At 36.3% G+C, this 25,254-nt stretch overlaps 1 protein-coding gene across 2 annotated transcripts in view; it reads right to left on the bottom strand.

Annotated features, from left to right (window-relative positions):
- Positions 1 to 10,008: 10,008 nt before the first annotated feature.
- nr3c2 (nuclear receptor subfamily 3, group C, member 2) overlaps positions 10,009 to 25,254 on the bottom strand; it is a 141,392-nt gene continuing 126,146 nt past the window's right edge. The window contains exons 7-9 of one of the 2 annotated variants that reach the window (XM_055205105.2): positions 21,922 to 22,052; positions 15,195 to 15,352; positions 10,009 to 12,546 (exon numbers count right to left, since the gene is read on the bottom strand). In XM_055205105.2, the coding sequence (XP_055061080.1) occupies positions 12,391 to 12,546; positions 15,195 to 15,352; positions 21,922 to 22,052 (445 nt within the window). In that variant the 3' untranslated portion in view covers positions 10,009 to 12,390. The remainder of the gene's footprint in view (positions 12,547 to 15,194; positions 15,353 to 21,921; positions 22,053 to 25,254) is intronic. The other variant, XM_055205104.2, reaches the window with a different exon arrangement.

Raw genomic sequence — 25,254 nt, 5'->3', positions numbered from 1 at the left:
CTTGACGTAATAAATTGTCATTCAGATACTTTTCACTCCCGTTCTCATCTCATGAGTAAGCGTAAGAAAGTCGATGTGCGTTCACGACTGCTTTTTCTTGTGTGCAAATGAAATGAAATTTGTGATGATTGCACCTCTGAGTCTGTTGGCTCATTCTCTCTCCCACACAGCGCTACTGGCCCTAAAGCTGTTCTGCTGCGTTCACATTTAAACCTCTTCCTCCTAAGTGGATTAATTCCTCATTTCCTAGCACATTTGGACTGCTTCATATATTGGGCTAGACCGCACTGCAGTCCAGGTCCTTCCTATACTGTATGTTAATATAGGCTGAATGGAGTGCCACAAACCACTCGCTTCAAATGTTAAACTGTATTTATTGGAGCAGTGACGGAGTGGTCAGCTGTGGCGCTCATGTAAGCGATTTGGTTCTGGTTGGGTCATTTCCTGTTCCCATTTCCTTTCTTTACCCCATTGTATGCGCACACATGCACACACTTTCTGCAGCTACTGTAGTTTGTACAAGTAGGAGCATATATATGATCTTTTCTTTAGATAGGTGTGGTTACACTATGTATAAACAATGTTTATATTTACAATTATGCATTTGGCGACATACAGTGGATTCAAGGTACACATTTTTTTTATCATAATGTGTGTTCCCTGCAAAGGTGCCACACACATCCTGAAAGTGAAGCCAGAACATTTTGATCGCCCCCTGGTGGCTGGCAGTATGTGTCATAAACCTCGGCCTCTTCATGTGTAAACGAATGGAACGTGAAAAATTTTATTACAATTCTAATTTTTTCCCACACTGTAAAAAATGCAGCATTTTTGTCAAATCAAGCTCCCACGCCCCTTTTAAATGGCATATTCTGTAATAACCAGTCCTTTCAGAAAAACACAGTTTTTTTTGTGATTGTTGCGGGCAAAAACACTTGATCTTGCGGCACGTTTTCTTAAAAAATGTGATGGAATACGCGTGATATTTATGAAATTATATGAGAAATTGCGGGAGCTTCGTTTTATTAGGACATTTAAGTAGTTTTTACAAACAAACCTTACAAAAAACAATTGTGGTGTGCATCTTGAGACAAAATATTGGCACTGATATATGTTAGTGCAAGTTGTTTTTAAATTAACTAATTTCCCGCCAGCCATTTTTTTGTGATTTCACAAAAGTTTCACAAAATGCCTTCCAGGAAAATGTTCTTCTAAAAATATATAAGCATACAAATAAATTAAATGAAAGAACAGACCCTCTGCTTTTAAACAAACAAACAAAATGTAAAAAAAACCATTTCATCTTATAATTTTTTTCTGCTTATGAACTCTTAAATATGGGTATTTTTCTTAAAAAATAAAAAATTAGCAAAAAGTTGAAATAATTGTATTTTTGTGAAGGAATTTCTTAGAAATCAGATTCAGAACGATTATCAAAAAATTAGTTTAAAATTAGTAAATATTTTTTTTCTTCAGTTTTTTATACATTGGTTACGTCTTAATCTAGTGGATAATCGCGGTATTACAGATTAACAAAAAACCTCATCCGGAACACATTTTTATGCAAATGTTTAACTTGCCAGTGGCGGGGAAAGAGTTAAGAAAGCTCAAATATGCATTTTATTCTGGAACTAATATAAGACAGCCCCTTAAAGGGATGCTCGATTTATTTTTTAAATATGCTCATTTTCCAGCTCCCCTAGAGTTAAGCTTTTTAGTACATGATGCACTTTAAAAATTCTGTAGAAATTACAGTATTACTGGGTATTAGCTGCCAGTAATTTACTGTAGATTTTACATTTATGTTATTTACTGGCAACAGTTTGTTCAAAGTTAAATGAACATGAAACATTTTCAGTCTTTATCTTTTACAGTAAGTTACTGGCAACCGCCTGCATAATTACAGCAATTTTTTACAGTGTGTAACTACAGAAGAGTGAAGTTTTAAAAACTCTTTGGTTATTTTTTAGCGCAATGCTAATGGTCTAATCAGATTCAATGGATTATGCTAAACTACAAGTGGTAAAAGTGCTAAGCGCCAGACCCGGAGATCAGCTGAATGGATTTCAAAACGGTAAGTATCAAATGTTTAACTCTAGTGGAGCTGGAAAATGAGCATATTAAAAAAAGTGGAATGTCCCTTTAAAATACATCAACATGAAAAAAATAACTAAAACTATCACCTGTGACAACTTAGTGACGAAATGTGCTCTGTTGAGCGGTTTGTCCATTTAGGGCTACTGTAGAAACACTGCAGCTCAAACAAAGCGACTTCCATAAGGGGGCTCGCGGTGTATAGCAATGGCTTATTCTAAGGTAATAAAAACAAAACGGTTCATTATGGAAGGTTTTTATACACCACTGCAAATATAGTCTACTAAAATGTCCATTGGCCTTTTAAAGGGGGATTTTCCTACTTCCAATTCTCCTCTGGGATTTGATCAGATCTTTAAAAGACATGTGGTTGGAGGAAAGAGCTGGAAAAGAAACAAGGCTTTGTTATATCAGTAGAAAAGAAAAAGATTTTTAAAGCCAAGCAGTTTTATTGGATGAATCAATTTAAAATACCAAGAAATCCATTAATAAAATAATTGAATAAATATGGCCGAGTTTCGATTCCGTTCACTTCAAGTGAAGACGCAGCCCCGATCTAATTAGCTTACAAATCACCCTTCGGACTTTGGTGTGCATGTGCGTGTGTATGTGTTATCACACTCCAGTGCACTGTACACATCATTAGCGCGCAAATGTCTTCCAGGCTGCTGTGAGATGTGTCCATGAATACGTTTGTGTGTGTGTGTGCCATATATTACATAATTATCATGACATGGTGGAGTCAGACATCCAATAACTAATACAGAAGATGATGGTACGGGCTAAAGATAGACATTGTGTGTCATAAGAACTGGGTGCTTACATAATGAAATGAGCCTGAGCTAATGAGATGGGCAAACTCACGCTCTACTCACTATCACCCAACCTTTGTCTTTCTTGATCCCGTTCACTTCCGTTCCATTTGATTCTGTACTTTTTCCGGTTTTTAATGGTCATGATTTAAAACCTCCTTTTGAGACATTTTTGTGTCCTGTACCTCCGTGTGTCTGTATACCTGTGAGTCCTTCAGCTTGTCTGAAAGAAAGAGAGAGGGAGAGAGAGCGCAATGCAGCACTGCATCTGATCGCCCGTGTATATGCTATCGCATACTTTTCTTCTATCACCAAATGTTTTTATTTCTTTTTCTCTGGAATGCATGGCTTGCAGCCAGTGGCTTTCCTCATGCAACCTGGAATCTGTACCACTGTAAATCTTAAACGGTGGCATAACTAAAAGCTTTGCAGTGCTACTCTATGTTAAACACACTGGACTTTCCACTTCATGCCCAAGTGGAACCATTTTTACTGCGTTCTTCATAAATACTGAGTTTCCTGCCCTCGTCCTGTGAAATAGAAGCGAGCATTTTTCGTATCTCTGCGGGAAGGTGAGAGTTCTAGAAAACGAAAAAAGGAAAAGATGAAAAAGAAGAGAGAAATGTCTGCGGGCAGAAAATCTGGGGCACAGAAGCCGCCATGTGTGAAGCCACAGCCCTGAAATCTGCCTGATCCAATAGATTCTGTTTATCTGGCAGGACTACACAGCTTGCGCTATTGGCAATCTGGGAGAGATTTGGAGTGGGTTGTGGATTTGCGCAAAAGAGCAAAAGTAATACTGTCTACTCTCACAATCTGGCAAGCAAGCACATTTTTTTTAGATTGGGCTTGTAACAAGGTTAATGGCGAATTTTCTCTCTGGGGGCGTGGAGGTGTTAGATTGTTAATGCTCGTGCTCTCCGTCAGAAGATCTCGCTCGTAGTGATGTTTTTCTGAGGAGCTTTCCATCAGAAGCTCGCTCTCTTCTTCTTCTCTCACTTTCCTTTACTGCTATAATCACTACATCATTCATGCTCATTACCTTGGCCAATATAAATGGATAAAACCATATAAAATTATAACTTCTCGTATGCTGTGCATTTCTCTTTGGATTTTGCCACATGATGTGTCCAAAAATGTTTTTTCCCACTGTTGGTGCGGTTTCTTGCCACACTCTCATAAAAAAAGGTACAAAAGTTGTACTTTTTTGTCACTGGGACTATAACTTTTTAAAAAAAAAGACCTAATATGTACCATTTAGGTATAGATATGTACCTTTGAGGCACCAGCATGTACATCTAAGGTACCAATATGTACCTTTTTGAAAGCCTCACTGACAACTTGTGTACCTTCACATACCTTTTTTCTAATAGTGTACTCACTCACCACCTACTAGGATGTCTGCAGCATTCCCATGACCCGACCCATCATCATGCTAGTAACATTCACTCCAGTTCACCACTTAATGGCACCTATCGTCCGAGTCACGCTTTTACATTTCATTTGGTGTGTAAGTGTGTATTAGTACATGTTAACGATATGCAAAAGGTACAAACCCCAAAGTAAGCGATGACGCCAGTTATCGTCTTTAACGTAAATCTCTTTTCTTGGACTACAACAAACACACAGATTGTAGGCAACAGTTTACTTCCTGGTATTGGTGATGTAGACAAGACAGACATATCATAATTCCTCCCGATTCGGACTTGCAGCCTGTAAGTTAACTCCTGTTAGCATTGCATTGTGAGCAAATCTTTCAAACATGTTAGGAAGCGTCACATTTCCGGCTGACATCATGCTGTGTTCACACCAGCTGCGGTAGAGGCGTAAAGCGCGAGTGATTTCAATGTTAAGTCAATGTGATGACGCGTTGACGCGCATCTGGAGGTCTCGCGACGCGAATGAGGTGTTAAGCACGGCACGGTAGAAGCGATTCCGCCTCATTCGCGCGTCTAGTTCCAGTTCGTTGTTTGCGAGTTGAAAAATTTCAACTTTGGCGGAAAAACGCGCCGCATTAACCAATCAGGAGCTTGCTCTAGTAGTGACATGATTACAGGATGCGAGTCGCAAAAGCCCCTCGCATGACGCAAATTTCCGTGTGAATGTCTCGATGACTAGAATTTTACGTGCGGCTTTCACGCATGAATGAAGCGAGTAAATTCAGAATGTTCAAGTGACATATTAAACGCAAGTTTGACGCCTCAAACGCGGCTGGTGTGAACCCACGGTCAGAGGTATTCGGTCAATCACAACGTACAGTACAGATTAGCTGGCCAATCAGCGACACAGAGCTTTTCAAATCTGTGCGGGTTTTCAGGAAAAGAGTGAAATAGTTAGAGAGTCAGGCTCATAACCCGAAGGTGGCTAATTCGAGTCTTACAGCCGGAAGGTTGCGACTGTGATGCCCTTGAGCAAGGCTCCCAGGGTCCTGCATTTATCCCAGAGGTTCTGAACTCTGGCCCTCAAGATCCACTTTCCTGCAGAGTTTAGTTTGAACCCTGATCAAACTCACCTGCCTGGTATAGAGGGTATGCATGTGACATCACCTTCAGCGAAAATAATTGCGGTTAAGCCCACTGAGTGGCAAAAGACAGAGCGGCCGCATTTGAGTACAGCGTGACATCGGCGGAAACAGTGAAAACGCATCTAAATGGGAAAAAGCTGTTGTGGGATAGACTGAACTAACAGATTAACAAGAATTCAGAGCTATCGTTTTACAGACGGCCAAAAAAACACAGAAAGGAGAAGAAAATTGATCGTTCATGTCAACGTCCACAGACCACAGGTGGGTTGACAAGTTGCTAGGGTCACTATATCAAGCAGAGGTTTTACTTTCTACTTAAAAGTATTTTTCAAGTTTTAGTATTTTATCCGTGTTTTTTTTTTTTTTTTTGGAAAACATACATTCCAAAGCATATTATCATAATTTTTTACTCTATTACATTTCATTAATAATACATTTTATTTAAGTACATTAACGTACTTTTACTCAAGTAAATGTACACAATTTACATGTAATTGGGTATTAAATACATTTTAATATGCAATATTGAAGAATACACAATATGATTCTATGCTTTAGAATATAGTGAAGTAAATTTTTTCCCAATACAAACATCCTAATAAAGCACAGATGCTTAGAAAATGTAACTAATGTAACTAAGTATTGTCCACCTCTGCTATCAAGTCCAACTAAATTTCATTTAAGCTGATAATAGTCAGTTTTACTGGCATTTTCGCAGCAGCCCCTACACTGTAAGCCCATACAGGTTGATTGAACCTAAAAAATTTATGGAAACTCGTTGCCCTAAAAAAGTTAATTTTGTCTGGTTGAAATAACAATTAATTTTAAGTTTAATGTACTTAATGTTTTAATTTCTTCCAATGCACTCTTAACCCAGATTAAATGACATTACTAGAAATGTGTGAGGAAACCTGTTAATTATAACATTAGATGTTATCACTTTATATTACTTTTGATGTTATAAATGGTATTATAACAAAAATGAATGACTGACTTTAAGTCAATCATTGAATAAACGTGATTCTCCACAGAAACACACAAAAAAATGTGTTTTGACATACATTGCAAGTACAGTGGAGAGAAATACAATAAAATGTTTTGAACAGGGTTCATGTACGGAAACACTGATCACCTGAACGGTGACTTCACAAAATTATAATTTACAACAAAACAACATCAATAATATAAGAGCTTGAACCTATGACATTTTATTAACAAATATTTGAATAGAGAAAGTTCTTATCAGTTTTTACTTTGTGAAAAAGCAAAAAATAATCTAAAGAGTCAGGCGCAAAGGATTATGGGTATTCCTCACAACATGAACTAATAATTTTAAGTTCATTTTACTTGAATGTTTTAGTTTAATAGATTTTGTAAGGTTAACAGTTAAATCAACTAAACTTTTTAAGCTTTGGCTTCAAAACAGAAAATATTAATGATTTTTCCTTGATTGTTTGAGTAAAGACAATTTCTGGGTTAACAGTGTATGAAAACCAGCCATTTTGTTGAACGTTTGCCACTCAAGAAGGCGTGCTCTGGCGTGGTCACATGGAAAAGTGACGTCAATGCATACCCTCTATTCCTGAAGACCTTGATTAGCTTGCTCAGGTGGGTTTGATCAAGGCTGGAGTTAAACTCTGCATGAAAGTGGATCTTGAGGGCCAGAGCTGAGAACCTCTGATTTGTACAGTAGCTGCCCACTGCTTTGTGTGTGTGTGTGTGTGTGTGTGTGTGTTCACTACTCACTAGGATGCAATATTTACAGAGGTCAAATTCTGTGAATCATGTTTGTGTTTTGATTTTAGTAGAACATTGACTTAATTCAAAGTTTTTCCCTCTTACAGATTTTATCAGTGGAGTTCTTTCCCCAAAAATAAAATATATGAGAAAATGAAATAAAATGATAATTATTGGCATTAGAATATCAATGCATTGCTGTGAGGTAAAATATTTATATCAGTGGCATCCAACCAGGTTGTCCGCACGGAGTCTTCGAGTTGCCCGCCAAAGCTCATTCTACAAATAGCCTCAATTTTAATATATAATTATTACACAATAAGACATTATATTAGCTTGACTTCTTTTATGTATATTTACATTTTAAACAATGATAAAACATATCAACAAATAAAATAAAATCGACAAGTAAAAGAAAAACATTTTGAGTAAACCAAATTAAAAATTTTAGCCCTCCAGATTGTTTAATTCATTGTGGTAGCCCTTGATCAGAAAAGGTTGAAGACCCCTGATTTATATGCTATTAAAAAAATCTATTGTACATCGCTACTTGAAGGTATTCATAAAGATGCATTCACCAGATAGAGTACATTAAGTAAAATTGTTTACAGACATTAGGTTTCTTGTAAATGGTGTGTAGTGAAATAAAAAAAATGCAGCCGATTAATTGTTAACAGGTTTATTGGAATCCCTTGATGTTTCTTCAAACATTGTTATGGCAAGATCTGCATCAAGATATACAGTTTATAGGAACTAGTTGCATCTGTCTTTTCCTCATTTTGAATATTTCAGCACTGCGGAGATTTGCCAACAAGTATTGTACAAAGCATTGGATAAAAGAAAAGAAAATCAAATATAAACAGGAAATGCTTGTTCGTAACAAAAGATATGGCTTTGTCACTTTAAATGATGTCGCGTACATACAAATTCAGATTTAATGAATGGTTGTTCAAGAACGATTGCCTTCCATATCAGCTTCTCACCGGTACGTTTTAACATTTTGGTTATGGTAACCATGCTTTCCCATTATTTTGCACCAAAGTGCTGCTAGTGGTAATGTGATTTGTACATATGCATAGTTTACATTGTCGGACCACACATCTAAAAACTTTAGCTTTAAGCAGGTACTCACAGTTTAATTTAAAATACAAGAAACTCAAAATTTTCATCGTTTGTTAGATGAGTAACACACATTGCAGGCCACTGTATATCCCTTGGGTTTGTGATAAGAGACACAAATGTATGTGTTAGTTATGTTGTCTGACCTGTTTTGGGGGGGGGTTATCTGCAGGCTATAATTTTACCATAAAATTTTATATATTTTTCTATTCTATGTATATACATATTTCATATATCCCATTACTGTCTGTGAAACATTAACATTTCAAATAATAAAAGTTTTTTTTTGTTGTCTATTAGTGCAAAATTTTTAATAGGAAATTCAGTGTTTGTATTTGACCGTTTAATCTATGTATGTGTAACATAAAGGGATTTTTTTGGCAAAAGTATTTCTCCTTTAAAAATTATATAGCGTAGTTAATCGCTGATGTGAGCAATATGTTGCGTTTGTTTTTTGAAATAAAAAAGAAGACACAAAAACATTAGTTCACATTACTATGAAACAAAATGACAAGTTTAAGTTCAATGACTTTGACTTTTGGGAATTGAAGTGTTTTCCTCAGTTAGAGATACATTTGTATCCATCACCAGCATGGATTGTGGGCAATCAGTAAAGGGTTTCCCGAATCTCCAACACATATTTAATATAGAAATCTTCCATATACAACGCAACAATAATTCACCAATTTATTTACAACTGGTACTGTAAAATGGTAACTTTTGTGAGAAAAAGGCACAAGTTTCCCTTCTTAAATACACTGTAAACATCTTTTCAAAAAGCATGCATATATATATATATTTCATTTTACAAAAGATCTCATATACTCTTTAGACAAATTACTAATATATTGTGTCCAGCAAAATAGAATCTTTCAAAAATACTTCACATACATCCTATGAACCTTTAAACAATGATCTACATATCTGTGTATTTAAAAAAGGGAAAGGTTGGAAAAAAAGACTTAATATCTAATTTTAGGTCCTTCAATAACATAGTGTTCAGTGTATTGACAGGTCGGTGAAATGGCATTGGCTGGCTACTTTTCTTTTGTTCCCCAACAACAGTCGTTTACCACCAACCAGCTGCATCACAAAGGCAAATGTCAAAGTTATTTAACCTTTCCAGTTCACATACTGTGTGTCTACATTCCCCCACCCCAACATATAATTTATATAACCAACACAATAACATCTAATATCCCAATTATAACATTATCTGGTCTGTGCAAATCAAAGTCAGCCAATGGGATCACAATAATCCCACCAACAATGCCCTTTAAAAAGGGAATCAACTTTTCCTGTGCCTTTAAAGGGACACTCCACTTAAAAAAAATGCTAATTTTCCAGCTCCCCCAGAGTTAAACACCTGATTTCCACCATCCTGGAACCCATTCAGCCGATCCCCGGGTCTGGCGGTACCACTCCCAGCATAGCTCAGCACAGTCCATTGAATCTGACCAGACCACCAGCATCGCGCCAAAAAACAACCAAAGAGTCTCAATGTTTTTCCCATTTAAAACTTGACTCTTCTGTAGTTACATCGTGTACTAAGACCGACGTAAAATCAAAAGTAGCGATTTTAGGCAGATATGACTAAGAACTATACTCTCATTCTGGTGCAATAACCAAGGACTTTGCTGCCGCACCATGGCTGCAGGAGGCGCAATGATACCACGCAGCGCCTGAAAATAGTCACCTGCTATTGAAAGTAACCAAGGGGACTACTTTCGGCTACTGCCCAACATCACCGCACCTCCCGCAGCCATGCCACGGCAGCAAAGCCCTTGAACGTTACGCCAGAATGAGAGTATACCATATTTTTCGGACTATAAGTCGCACTTTATTTCATAGTTTGGCTGGACCTGCGACTTATAGTCAGGTGCGACTTATATGTCAAATTAATTCATACTGACTAACATGAACCAAAAGAAAACATTACCGTCTACAGCCACGAGAGGGTGCTATATGTTGCTCCTGTAGCCTAATCCTGAAAAAAACTGGAAACATTAATTTAAAGACAACAGAGAAAGACTTAACAAACAAAATGCCCCCAAAAAGAAAAATAATTTTCTAAATAAATGCGACTTCTAGTCCAGTGCGACTTATATATGTTTTTTTTCCTCTTCATGACGCATTTTTTGACTAATGCGACTTATACTCCGGAGCGACTTATAGTCCAGAAAATACGGTAGTTCCTAGTCATATCGGTCCAGAAAATCACAACTTTTAATTTAGTACATTGATGCAACCAGAAGAGTCAAGTTTTAAATAGGAAACATCTGGAAACTCTTTGGTTCATTTTAGCACGATGCCAATGGTCCAATCAGATTCAATGGACCACGCCAAGCCATGCCAAAAGTGTCAGACCCGAAGATCAGATGAATGGATTCCAAAACGGCAAAAATCAAATGTTCAACTCTAGGGAAGCCGGAAAATGAGCATATTTACAAAAAAAGTGAAGTGTCCCTTTAAGAAATGAAGAGAGAGAAAACAAATCATACACGCACACAAGCCACCTTCAATGTCCTCGGACTCACAGCATTGCAGACAAAGCAGTACCTCTTAAACTTGATTTTATCAGTAGCTTAGTGGGATTATGAAACAGTGGTTTATATTAAAATTTTTGTACAGTTCTTTAAAGAGAAAACAAACAAAATTACTGGCGTTTTTCCAAGTAGCCACATAAAAGGTGGTTTAAATCAAAATCCTATGTACAACATTTGAAAAATATGCCTACGAGCAACAGGTTTATAGTTGCAAGATTATTTCACATATACTGTGTTTGTGAGCAGGTTATTGTTATTTACTAATATGAAAGCTGTATGCTTCAGAAAAGCTCAGTTCTCCCCATATCTAACTGTACATGTGCTACTACTGAAAATTGTACATCTACTTATTATGTTAAGAAAAAGAAGCACCTTGTTAGAAAATGGCTTCCAGCTTGATTGGTTCTTTAAAGACAAAAAAATTCACACTCATAGAAAACGGTTTCCTCCGTGGGACTGTAAATTGTTTTTCATTAACGTCAAAAAAGGGAGCTGGTTACTTACAGCTTAGATACAATTTATGTGCTACAGTCTTAGCTTTCACACAAAATATGGCATTTGTGTCTAAGTGAGCTGTTTATTAACAAGAGCCACAATAGTTGTTGTATTGCAAACGTAAAAAGCATGTTATTTCTTAGTCTCAATAGCGGATTTGTCGAGCTGCCCTATTTCAGATCATCGTCTATCATTGTTCCCCTTCAGCACTCCATGAGAGTGGCCAGTGCTTAGTCTGTAAACACTTCAGCCACCAAATGATTTATTGGTGTTATGGAAATGAAGTGACATCACAGCTGCACCCTTATGTTGCAAATATACGATCTCAACTCAGCTGTGGGCTATGATGCATAACTTAATAAACTTAAGATTTATAGATTTTATTATTTTTCACTGACAGAAATTTTAGTATAAGCATAAATATTATAGTTTGAGTTAAAACTTTAATATTTTAACTGTATCTATAATAGTATGAAAGTGAAACACACCAATCACTGTAGTAACTATTCAGCTTTGAAGTACTGTATTATAGCCCTTGGTGTATGTCCTACCTCACTTTCTCTTCACAAATACACTATTTATTTTTATGATTATGGACATCTGCTTTTAATTAGCAAAAAAAAGAAAATAGATTTTTTTAAATGTATGTCGCCCATAATATTAAAAGTAGCAAATGTATAGACTTTCATAACAAATGCAACGTCATTTACATGTTTACTGGCACACTGGACGTGTCTAGTGTGTGTGAGTCCATGTTTCTGTGACATATTCACACGTGCATGTGCACTTTAGCTTTACCAAAGAATATGGCTTCATATCCATATACAATATTGTCAGCATTGTCTTTGGGGGTAAGATGCACACCGTCACGTGAAATATGAGTTCTTCTCTGCTGTCCGGCTACAGAGATCGCTCTTCGTCTTCCCTGACCGTTCCAGCCATTATATGGCTTTTAACCATGCCTTGAAACGCCTTGCTTTGTGCATAGCGGGCTTGCTCTTGTTCTCTCTCTGAGGGCTGGGTGTCCTCGGCATTTCCTCTCGTTTGATCCCTTGTGTTTCTGTCATTTTTTATGAAAGTAGAGGGTGTGCGTTAGGCCTGACTCCACCTTTGGTATCTGGTCGCTAATAATTTCCACCAGCATCTCGGGGAACTCGACTTTCAGGGCCTGCGATTCACGGAAAGTGTAGAAACAAAAATCCAACAGGCTCCCCACGAGCTGCGAAGACAGAAAAAAACACCTCAGTTGAGGAAATTGTTCTGTTTAATTCAGATTGACACCGGTTAGAGATTCATGAGAGGTAAATAACAAAGATTGTAAGTTAGAGCAACAGCTTCTTTATGGATGCGCCATCTAACTGACCAAACTGGCACTTGAGTGTCTCTTTATATTTTAACCCTTATGGGTTGTTCGGGATTTTTTTATCCACTTCACTGTTAGACTTTTTATTGTATATATGCGGTAACTCACTGGCAATACTGTAACTGCCCCATTACAGTACCATAACTGTATATGTTTTTTACAGTATTATGCCCTTACCGCAGTTCCATTTTACAGTATAATAGCCTTACTGTAACCTAGTTTAAAAAAATATATTGCCTTGAAGGGGAATCGAGCCCGGGTCGCCCATGTCGTAGGTCTGTAACACTACCGCCACAGAGTCACTTAATAAAAGTTACTCGCTACACTCCCCAAGTAGCCTCTTCTGTCACTCTCCCGACACTCCTAGGAGCGAAATCTTGGCGTCACTAGTGTTTTGAAGTCTTGAGGTCAAATTCAAATCTGACAGTCAAGCATTTATCCATAATCGCTTTCTTGTTTCTATCTACAATTCTCAATAAATTATTTACACTGCTGAAAAACAATTCACATTTTGAAATTTGCTTCACTGCTAAAAGCATAACAAATAAAATGTATTTCATTACATAGATATATTTAATTTTTCCATTTTATATGCTTTCATAACACTGTTTTATTTAACTACAGTAGCACTACTGCTGTTGTTTTACAGCAGCGTACCGCAAATTCAAAACATACAGAAAATCACTGTAAATTAAATGTTAATACCCATAATGCAATGCATATTACAGTAATGAACTGGAAAAGAAAATGATGGTATTTTACTGGGCATTTTGTGGTAAGTAACTGTAGAAATTACAGTTAAGTCTAACAGTGATGGTGTTTTTAAGTCTTAATTTGGCCACAACTTTCTCTGTTTTTTAGCAAATTGGTGACAAACCTTATATTGACACGTGTTTTGGGAAAATGCATTGAACATTTTCAAAAACTCAACAATACACTGTGGGCAAATTTACTACCCTTTTGTGTTGTTCATAGATGAAAACATCCACAAAAAAATGTATCATATGATTTTTTTTTCTCTTTTTTTGCCTAAATCTATTAATCAACATCAGTACTAATCAAAACTACCAAATGTTTACAAAAATTCTATGATTTTAACTCTTTAATTAATATTAATATAAAAAGTGATTTGGAACTGGATTTTTTTTACCTTTTTCAAAAGCTTGGGCATGTCAAAGATTAGTAAAAAAAAATTGGCTTTGATGCACTTTTAGTTTTTGTGCAGCATCAGATTTAACTTTATTTTCTCCCTAATTAGTTGTCAATTGCTGTTTTTGCCCCATTGACTTCCATTATAACGACATTTTTTAATTGCAAAGTCATGACACCATATAATCATGCATTGATCATGCGTTGGTGGTAAAATTTTTTATTTTTACTGTTCATCACCATGTGGCATCATTAACCCTTTAGTAGGCCTGTGTAAAAACATAGCTTAATTTCTGGCATGTACATTGAGTTATATTGAGTATAACAGCATATTAGAGTGAGTGTGTGCGTGTGCGTTTGTTTTGATTTAAGCCTTTATAACTAAAAATACAGCTAAGTAGCACAATAAAATCATGATAAAATAATAATAAATAATAAATTACTGTCAAGTGTTTTTCCTGTACTTTTGTCTGCAATTAAATATGGCTGACGTTGCAGAAAAGCAAAGTGTGATTATAAATGTACAGTTCTTAGAAATAAACTGTGCAGCTCTATCTCTAAGTGTCAAAATTAATGAAGGGAAGTTTTTCATTTAAAGGCACTTCTTGACTTTAAAACTCTCTTTGATCATCTATAACTGTAATATTCAGAAATTAGTCGACTGATGATTTACCTTCTTTAAACATTAAAGCTCTCCACATTTCTGCTTCTTTCTCAAATGGATCATTTGTAAGTCAGTTCTAATGCATGTCTCGGTAAGACAAAATATCTTTATAAACTGTTTAGGAATTTCATTTTGAGTCCCCATGTGGTGAAAATTAAGTTTTTGTTGTTTGCGGTGTCTATGTGGTGTTTTGCCTTAGGACAAAGATGAGTTTTAAGTGATAAAATGATCGACTACATGGGGACTTCACAAATCTATCTATCTTATCTACATTAAATGCCAGTACTGATTTTACATGGCAATCGGTCTGCGCTGCATCACTTTTAACTGGACTAATCCGAATTCCAGGCCATAATGCAAACCTTTGCCCTTCATTTTAACATTCCCAGTCATAATTATTTCTACTCTGAGCCGAACCCACCCGTGATAACCCACACTTGGTACGTTCTGCTATACTCTCATGGTGTACCGAATGACTATCAGGTGCCGCAAAGGGACGTTGGCACTTTTGCTCCATAAAGCTGTAATTGTTACATGTTCATTCATAAACGATGATCCTCTTGAGGGATCATCTCTTAAAATAAAAGATGAACTCTCTGAATCATCTGATAAATAACGAGTTACATTTTTGAACAGTCAGCTGAGGTCAATGATGATTGGACAAGCCAGTTAAGTTTTTTTCTAAACTTACTTCATGCATTGCGTCCAATAGCTTGGTGAGCTGGAAGAAGCGCTGCCATGTCTGACCGGAATTGTTTGTGGCCTTCCCAACAGAGCGACGGAGCTCCTTGATGTAATTCACTCTCATCTCCTCAAATGCCTTTTGGTTCTTCAGACCATCTTTGGGCACTGCGGATAAAAAAAGCAGGGTGTTGGACTCAAATCAGATGGCTTGGACTTGAGTCGAAAAGCATTCAATTTGATGACTTGGACAACAACGACTCGTGACTTGACTATAAACATTTTAATAATAAAAGAATATAAGATTGGGACGGACCAATTCCTGGTCCACCTGTTATAAAAGATGGCTTTTTCGAATAAATTGTAATAGTTGATTAGTCCCAGAAAAAACTCGGTCCTTACAGAGATGCCAATTCACACAATACTTAAATGATGAAATGACCTTCTTGTTCGGCGAAATATGGTAGGTAAATTTTTACTCTACAAATTACAGACATGGCCTATTTGCATAGGATTAAGGTCACAGACAATCGCTGTAATTATAACAAATGACTAGAGGTCACCAGGTCATACTCTTTCCGTTCGAATAGGGCATAAACTGTAACTGATGTAATACTTTGCATTTATAAATGATTTAAATTGTTGGGTGCCTGAGTGCTTAATTTTTATTTTAATGGCTTATTATTATGGTTCGGGATGTTTTTTTTTAACCTAAAACAATGTTAGAAATGCTACACATAATGTTTTTTCTCATCCCTAAAAACATTATCAGATGCCCCTCCACCATATAAATTAACGACTACTAGTCCACTAGGCAGCCCTAGTGAAAATAGTCTATACCTTATGTCATATAAAATTTAGCTGGGAGGTTATAAAATTTTAAGCCTGCCTGACAGATATAAATACAGACTGTACTGAATACAAATGTACTATTGTTAACTAAGTTAATATGCTGAGACTTATTAGGGAAAAGAGCACTGATTACTTATTTATGAAATAAGGTTTAAACTTGAGGACTTGCAACTCGACTTGGACTTGCTTGTCGTCACGTTTGAAGTAATTTGAGGATGAACTGAATTAAAGTACTTTTGGCAAACATGAGATGGAGTCACTGTGAGGGTGAAAGGCGTAATCTCCTGTCCTTTAGACAACAAGTGCACTCGTGGCCTACAACCAACCATCTGAAATGACATTTGGTTTCTGGACAGCTCAAGTAAAACAGCTTCTCGTGGTGCTCCTTTATTTATCCATCTTCTTTTTCAAAAACAACTATACAGCAGACATTGTCTGTTACAAACCATGTTTTTTTGCTGTGTTTTGATCAAAAGTTGTGATTTTCTGATAAGATCTCTCTTCATTCCCTCAATTAAAATATTTTTATAGCCATTTATTTACTAACTCATTCCCCCCCATTGCCAAGTAAAATGAGAGAAAACATTTCCCTGCCAATGACACTTCCCTTACGAGTTTTTATGGTAATCTGTAATTCCGCTATTATCCATTTGATGGCAATCTTATACAATTTATAAAAAACTGAAGCAAAAACGAATCCAACAAAGTGTTAAACTTTGTGTATGTTTTGATCTTCGTTTTGAATCTGATCTTTATGGTATTTTTGAAGAAACCTACCTCACTTTTATAGTGTGAATATAGCCATCACAAAACAAATTTGCTGTTACAAAAAGCGATGTGATTTTCACACATGCCAAAAACGTGATAACATGTTAAACGCTGTTGGATTAACTTAAGAATTACTTTAATTGGAAACACCTAAAAATGTAAATTTATTTAACTTAAAATTTTCACCTAAATTGAAACTTAAGTGAAATTTGTATTGAAGTATTTTTTTAAGTTGATCCAACTTTTCACTTTTTACAGTGAAGTTTTGGAGAATTTTCATGTGGATTTCATGTTTTTTTTTGTGAGAATCTCATGTAAATTCCATGTTGAATACATTTGAATAACTCATCAAGTAAAGATTTTGGTTTCAAAACGCAATTAATGTAATAAAAAAATACAAGGATGAAAGCAGCAATGACAGTGTTCTTAATATGACAAAGTTAGTGTTTTGATTAATTCCATTATTGTTTATTATCCTTAATCAGCGTATACCACTAGTCAACTAAATGAATATATCATGGCAAAGATGAATGCTCATTTATATATTGATTCAATAGATTTACAGCATTTTGAAAAAAACTGTTGTGGATTTATTGCATTTTGCGGAAAAAAATAATCTGTTTTTATAATAAATCTTTGAAAATCAAATTATGGATTTGAATTTTTAATGTTATTTTAACCTAAAGATGCTATGTGAAAGTTTGTAACAGAAAATAGTGGTTTTTATCTAGTCACTTTCTTGGTATAGAAAACATGTTTTTACCTAAATTAGTCAGAATGGATTTATTGCGTTTTGGAACCAAACTCTTCAAGGCCATCAAGATGTTCAAGGCTCTCCCACAGGACCCTGTGTGTTGGTCTCAGGGTATAACATGTGGAGAGAAAGGTTATTCACCTCTGCTCAGTGGCAGGTATGCGTTAAACCCGTGATCACCTCCTCCTGTTTTCTTCTCTCCCACTGACCTACATCCAGCCTTATTAGCCACAGGCTGCCATTTAAAGCCCCAGTGAATAAAAAGTGGGGCGATTACACAACTGTAATCTGTCTTGTCATACAAAATAGATTTTTCTATCAGGTTATTGCCAAAACTGACAGTAGTACAATGAAGCGATATGCCACATTTGATGCTTAATAAGACAAGAAATTGTCCATATAGTCATCAATTCACAATAGATGAACTCAAAATGAATTGCTATGATAGAGACCGTTTTGGGTGCCACATGGGGACAACACAGTTTGTATTATTGGCTCGAAAAGTCACTTTTGGCTGCTCTCACGTACGTTGATGACAATGCATCCATAAAAGGCTCTTTTGTATGGAAATTTAACAATGCTAACAATGCAGTCAAAAGGTAATCGGCATCATCCGTGATAACATTTCTTTCCTGGTGTCTGGGTCTAACACAAGCAAACAAAGGTTAAACGGTGGATTTAAAAAGAGAGGGGATTTAGTTTGGTGACTCACTAGTAGGTCAACACTTCCATCACATGTAAGGTCATATGAGAGCCTGCAGGGCTTCTGAAACCTTAGCCAAGGTCAAAGAGGAATAACAACCTCCCTCTAAACCACAATTGCTTTAGGAAAGCAAACAAAAGCTGACAGTGCATTGAAATGACTACAATAAAACAGACAAACAAACTATAATGAATAAATGAGTTACAATACAGCAATTCAAACAATAACCAAAACAATAGAATTACATATAATACAAGTCTGGTAACACTTCACAGTAAGGCTGTATTTGTTAACATTAGGTAATGCATTAGCTAACCTAAAGTAACAATGAACAATAATCATACAGCATTTGTTAATATTAGTTCATGTTAATTTAGTTTTTTTTTTTACAAAAAAATGTAAATCAAAAGTTGAATACTGTATGTTGTTACTGCGCGCCGAGGTCGAAGTGCTGCAAACTAAGTGCTCTTTCACCATACAATATACACCTCACCTAAAGGATTATTAGGAACACCATACTAATACTGTGTTTGACTCCCTTTTGCCTTCAGAACTGCCTTAATTCTACGTGGCATTGATTCAACATGGATATTGATAGGATAGCATCTTGCAGTTGATGGAGATTTGTGGTATGTACATCCAGGGCACGAAGCTCCCATTCTACTACATCGCAAAGATGCTCTATTGGGTTGAGATCTGGTGACTGTGGGGGCCATTTTAGTGCAGTGAACTCATTGTCATGTTCAAGAAACCAACATGAAATGATTCGAGCTTTGTGACATGGTGCATTATCCTGCTGGAAGTAGTACATGGTGGTCATAAAGGGATGGACATGGTCAGAAACAATGCTCAGGTAGTGGCATAGAAATGATGCCCAATTGGCACTAAGGGGCCTAAGGTGTGCCAAAAAAACATCCCCCACACCATTACACCACCACCAGCAGCCTGCACAGTGGTAACAAGGCATGATGAATTCATGTTCTCATTCTGTTTACGCCAAATTCTGACTCTACCATCTGAATCTCTCAACAGAAATCGAGACTCATCAGACCAGACAACATTTTTCCAGTCTTCAACTGTCCAATTTTGGTGATTGGAGATGAGTGGTACCCGGTGGGATCTTCTGCTGTTGTTGCCCATCTGCCTCAAGGTTGTGCGTGTTTTGGCTTCACAAATGCTTTGCTGCATACCTCGGTTGTAACAAGTGGTTATTTCAGTCAAAGTTGCTCTTCTATCAGAGCAACTTTGGGCCGACTGCTTGAATCAGCATTGAAGCAACTGCCATGTGATTGGTTGATTAGATAATTGCATTAATGAGAAATTGAACAGGTGTTCCTAATAATCCTTAAGATGAGTGTAGTTCTCATTTTTTTTCTGCTTAAAAAATCGCCACGTTTTATTTTGTGCCACCATACTTACTCGCGTAACTACTTAGGTAACAGTCTTTATATAGAGAAAACATGGAAGTGTTTTGTGGTTTCTAAATTCATCCCTGTTTGGATCCTAAGGAATGTATGGGGCTAGGCTAAATGCTAACACATTCACGAAGTGCTGTGCAAAGATGAAGTGCGCGCATTAAAAAAGGTAGGTGCGTATTAATTAATCTAAGTTAAAGTAAGAACATAATAAAATATTGAAAAACTGTGGTGTTTTTCGTTTAATAGCCACAGCAAATTAAGCTGCTTAAGCTATCGTGTATTATGTTGTGCTACCTGTGGGGGCCATCTGTGCTTTTCACTTATTAATGTAAAGCTGCTTTGAAACAATCACCAATTGTGAAAAGCACTATATAAATAAAATTGAATGAATGCACAATGAACTGCAGAAAAGTGCAGAACACTACATTGCCCATTGTTAGTTCATGTTAGCTAATGCACACCTTATTGTAAAGTGTTGCTAAAATTATATAATGCAAATATAGTTTTATTTTCATTGCACATAAAGTAGCTCATAACAGTTCTGTGGTCCATGTGGATTTTATATAGTTTTCCAAAAAATCTGAAAATGCCAACCCTTCCCAGCTTTGCAAAGCAAAATTTTAATTAATTACCATTGAAAACAGATGAATTCAGTGTAAGTAACCTAAATATGATGTTCGGATTGAGTTTGCATCAGGAAAACGGTTACTAAAGTGCCAGTACCATCAGTAGCTCTTTAATAATGTCCCATCCTTGACCAGCCTGCACTTCTCCTCAATCTCCCCACTTTCATGAAACCCTCTTTTTGGAGCCAAATGTAGAAAAACACCAGCTCTTGGAGCAAAGCCCATCTCTTGACTGGATTTTATTAAGTACAGCAGGGCTCTCTGGAAAAGCTCCAGAGGATCTGCAAGTGGTTGTGAATCCCAAAATCTACCATGAATGAGAATTTAAATATTAAACTTTGCTGTAGTCTTCTATGCTGTACGCTCCAGGTTGTGTATGTTTGCTGTTACCACTTTTTACAGCTACAGGTTAAACTGTTCTAGCATCGGTTTGACCTGAAGCTAAATTATTTCGTAAATTATGGTTTACATAACCATAAACATGAATTGTGTGATTATGTGGTAATTATACTGATAACATGAAATGATTCCAAACATTTGGGGTGGGTGTTTATGTGCTCTTTGATGAAGTGGTAATTGTAAAAACGTGTGTGTGTGTGATTAGTCATGGGAACGTGAGCGGGAGGGACTAAGTACAATGGTAAGTTTAAACTTTGGTTTCTATTAGGATGCAATGATAGACTCACCATTTAATGTAATACTGCAGACTGTCCCCTTCCGAAGTTTGAACACGTAACTATTTTTACATAGCATATATTTTGTAGTATCTTATGCTTTAAGCTCTTCAATGAAATGGATTTTGTGAATGCTTTTTTATTTATTTAATTAAGTACACTTTAAAGGGGCCATGGCATGAACATCTGACTTTTTCCATGTTTAAGTGCTATGATTGGGTCCCCAGTGCTTCTATCAACCTAGAAAATGTGAAAAAGATCAACCCAGTAACTTAGTTTTGATAAACCATTCTCTACAAGCACATAAAAAAATAAGTAAATAGGTTGAAATTTGGCTTTCCTTATGATTTCATAAGGAGCTCTAATTATAATAATACCACCCCTTAATCTGCACTATCCAACCACAACACTGCCATTTAGTGCAGAGAAAAGCACAATTGAGTTTTAATTGCAACAAACCACCATCATTATGATCAGTGTTTGAATTTCATCAGCTAATTTGCATTTTAAAGGACACACCCAAAACGGCACATTTTAGCTTACACCTACAAAGTGGGAATTTTAACATGCTATAATAAATTATTATTTATATGGTATTTTGAGCTAAAACTTCACATATGTGCTCTGGGGACACCAAAGATTTATTTGACATCTTAAAAAAGTTTTGTGTCATGGCCACTTTAAAAAATGGTGCTAAATAGCACTTAAAGTAAATCATACTTATGTGCCTTATGTAGAAACATAAGTGGTGCTATACCACAACTATAGGACCACTTATGGTTCCACATACATGCTATATAGCTGTAAACCTTTGCCAGTCCTAGAGGAAAATATGGTGGCCACCGACATCCATTCATTCATTTATTTCCTTTTCATTGTTGGACACAAATACAAACTGCAGAATACGCTTTTGTCTGTATACACACACACACTTGTACTCACCTGTGCTAAGCAGCAACAGCACCTTCATGGCGAGGAACTCATCGTAAGTAAGCTGTAGACGGACAAACTCCTGGCTCACCTGTCGCATGCCCAAACACAAATCGTACATGGCTGACTGCCGCATACGTTCCCTAAGAGACAAAACGAGATCTGTGGTAAACAACATTATGGTCACTGACACACTATGGCAATAAAGAAAAAAAAAACATGAAGACTTGTGGGTTCCTCAGATGACTAAGCTTTTGCTCTTTGGAATACTCGATTCTGATTGGGCAGTTGCCAAAAGTTAAAGTAATGACATTATGCTGTCAAACATCTGACCGTTGTGCATGACCAGCCAACACTGTGCCGGTAATCTCTCGTATTACTTTACTCTCTCTGTTATATAATCAAATAAGCTTGCCTCAAATCAATATTTCATATCCACTCATTTATTTATTTGGAAAATGGCCATGTAATAAGTAGTATAATGTACAGTTAGCTGGTCATTATTGTAAAATAAACCCCTTCAGGGTGATACAAAGCATATTTCAGAATAAGTTGTCTGGGATTCTTTTTCCAGTAATGACCATCAGACTTTACTGTACATTATCCGCTAAATATGTGACCCTAGCATATTTGTAGCAAAAGAAAAAAACATTGTACAGTATGGGTCAAAATTATTGATTTTATTTATGCCAAAAATCGCTATGATATTATGTTCCAGGAAAATATTTTACAATTTCCTACCTTAAATATGTCAAAATTTTATTTGTGTGAGCGAACTGCGGATGCAGTGCGATGGACTTCATTTGGACCACTTTAAAGGTGATTTTCTCAATAATATGAATTTTTGCACCCTCTCAGATTTTCAGTTAATTATAGTTGTATCTCAGCCAAATATAATCCTATCCTGACCAACAATACATTATTTATTCAGCTTTCAGATGACATATAAATCTCAATAAAAAATTGACCCTTCTGACTGATTTTGGGAGCCAGGGTCATATGTGGATTTTGAGACATCTTAAATAGTTTGAAAAGGTTTTACCAGTTTGGTTATTCAAATTGTGCATGAAGTATCTCTTGATTTGTACAGTAAAAGCCTGAAAAACAGAGTTTTTAGTTGGTCTCAGTTAAAAATGTGTGCACCAGATGCTCCACTGAGGCTGAAGAGAATTATGGGTTTTGGGAAGTCATTATACCTTAAATTCAATGTTGTGCTGACAGAGAAAAAACATGAAACTTTGTTTACAAAAACTCATGGATCATTCAAGAGGCATAGAGAGACTCGGTCTAATGCCCACCCTATGACCTCATCTATATATACATACATACATACATACATACATACATATATACATACATACATACATACATACACGCACACACACACACACACATAAAATGCTGGGTTATTTTCAATTGGGTCAAAAAGGGACGAGCCCAGTCCACTGGGTTGTAATTTAACCCATTGTTGGGTCAAATATTAACATTTTCTGGGTTAATTTCAACCTAGATGCTGGGTTCATCTATTTTTGATCTACATAACCTGGCGTGTGTGTGTGTGTGTGTGTGTGTGTGTATTTAGCCCTTTTGCTCTTATCTTGACCCTTTCTCTGCTGATCATAAATTTACTAGGTACAGTAGCTTTACTGATCTGCCAGTTTGTTTAGCAAGTCTGACTTATTTGACTACAGTGAATACATTTCTGCCTGCAATGTCACTTGGCGCTCAGGTTTGTCTGCTTTTTGAGCTTCTTGCCAAATCAGATTCTCTTTCTCTTTTACATTTTTCCAGTCTGACACAGCTTTATTTAATATCCGATCGTTTTGCAATCCAGATCTAATGACAAAAGGGTTTCCAGTCTCAGTTGTTGCAACATCTCAGTCTTCAGTTTTTTTACCTTTCACATTCTCTCATAAACTTTAACAATGCAATTTAAATTCTGTTTTGAAGTTTTGTTAGTACTCAGAAAATAGGGATACATAGGAAAATAAACACAATCAAATATTTTGACTCTTAATTGTTTTGTATAAAAAACTATGATATTGAATAGACAGCAAAACAGAATTCTCCTAGTCGTGTACTGTACTTTTTTCATTTTCCTCAAGAGAATAATATCTCAAACTGTGCTCGGATATGCCCGCACACCTGCTATCAAAAGTCAGATCAAATTTGTCAAGACCAACTTATTGGGGTGGTTTTCGGACAGGGATTAGACTAGTCCTAGAATATCGTATTTTCCGGACTATAAGCCACATCATTCAAAAATGCGTCATTAAAACGAAATAACATATATAAGTCACGTATAGTTGCAGTGGACTATACGTCGCGTTTATTTAGAAAATTATTTCACAAAATCCAAGACGAAGAACAGACATTTAATCTGGAAAGGCAAGTAATTCAACTAAACAATAGCAGACAGAACAGCAGGCTGAATAGATGTCTGTACGTTAAAGTAATATTATCAGTTATTTAAACGATATACCATAGCATACAGAACTTACCTGGAAGGTTGAATAGTCTAAATTAACCAAACTAGTGTGAAGTTCGCAGACTCGTCATTCCACATTACTGAATCTACTGAATTACATAAATACAGGAGCAGCATATAGCAGACTCTTGCGGCTGTAGATGGTAATGATGTCTCTTGCCTCATAAATGTCAAAATTAATTCATACTGACTTACAAGGCGCACCTGACTATAAGACGCAGCACCAGCCAAGTTATGAAAAAAAACACGGCTTATAGTCCGAAAAATACGGTAAATGTAAGAGCTGTCCAAACTGAATACAACTTGCACTGACATATCTTAAAATACATCAGTGCACACAAGTAATGTTTTTAGTAAGGCATTTTTGTTAAAACTAGTTATATTAATTAAACTAAGACCTAGTACTGGTTTAAGAAAATCCCTGTCCGGGAAACCACCCCATAATGTGTTATCCATATTAATTGTATTGGTCTTCATTTGCTTTTTTGTGTCTGTTTTATGTCTCAAAAGAAATGAGACACAGTCAATAGATCAATTTAACATATAGTTATGGCATGAGAACTCAAGTCTCTAAAATGTAAAAAATTCCTCTGAAAGAAATAACATTTACAGTCACTCCTTCTGTTGCTATGGAGAGGGCTTCTGTAAATGATGTTAATAGTCATATGAGAGAGTTGTGTGAATGATTGCATATGATAAACAGACATATGATTGCAGTGACTTTGCAAGACAAGTCTAATATGGACAAACCTAACAGTTTCAACAAATGCTGGGTTGTTTTAACCCATTGTTGGGTAACAACAACCCAGCATAGGGTTATTTATAACCGGTGGCGTGCGGTGACTTCTTTTTCGAGG

Source organism: Misgurnus anguillicaudatus, chromosome 3 (genome assembly GCF_027580225.2).
Source record: "Misgurnus anguillicaudatus chromosome 3, ASM2758022v2, whole genome shotgun sequence".
Lineage (NCBI taxonomy): Eukaryota > Metazoa > Chordata > Actinopteri > Cypriniformes > Cobitidae > Misgurnus > Misgurnus anguillicaudatus.
This window is presented reverse-complemented; position numbering and strand designations above follow the sequence as displayed.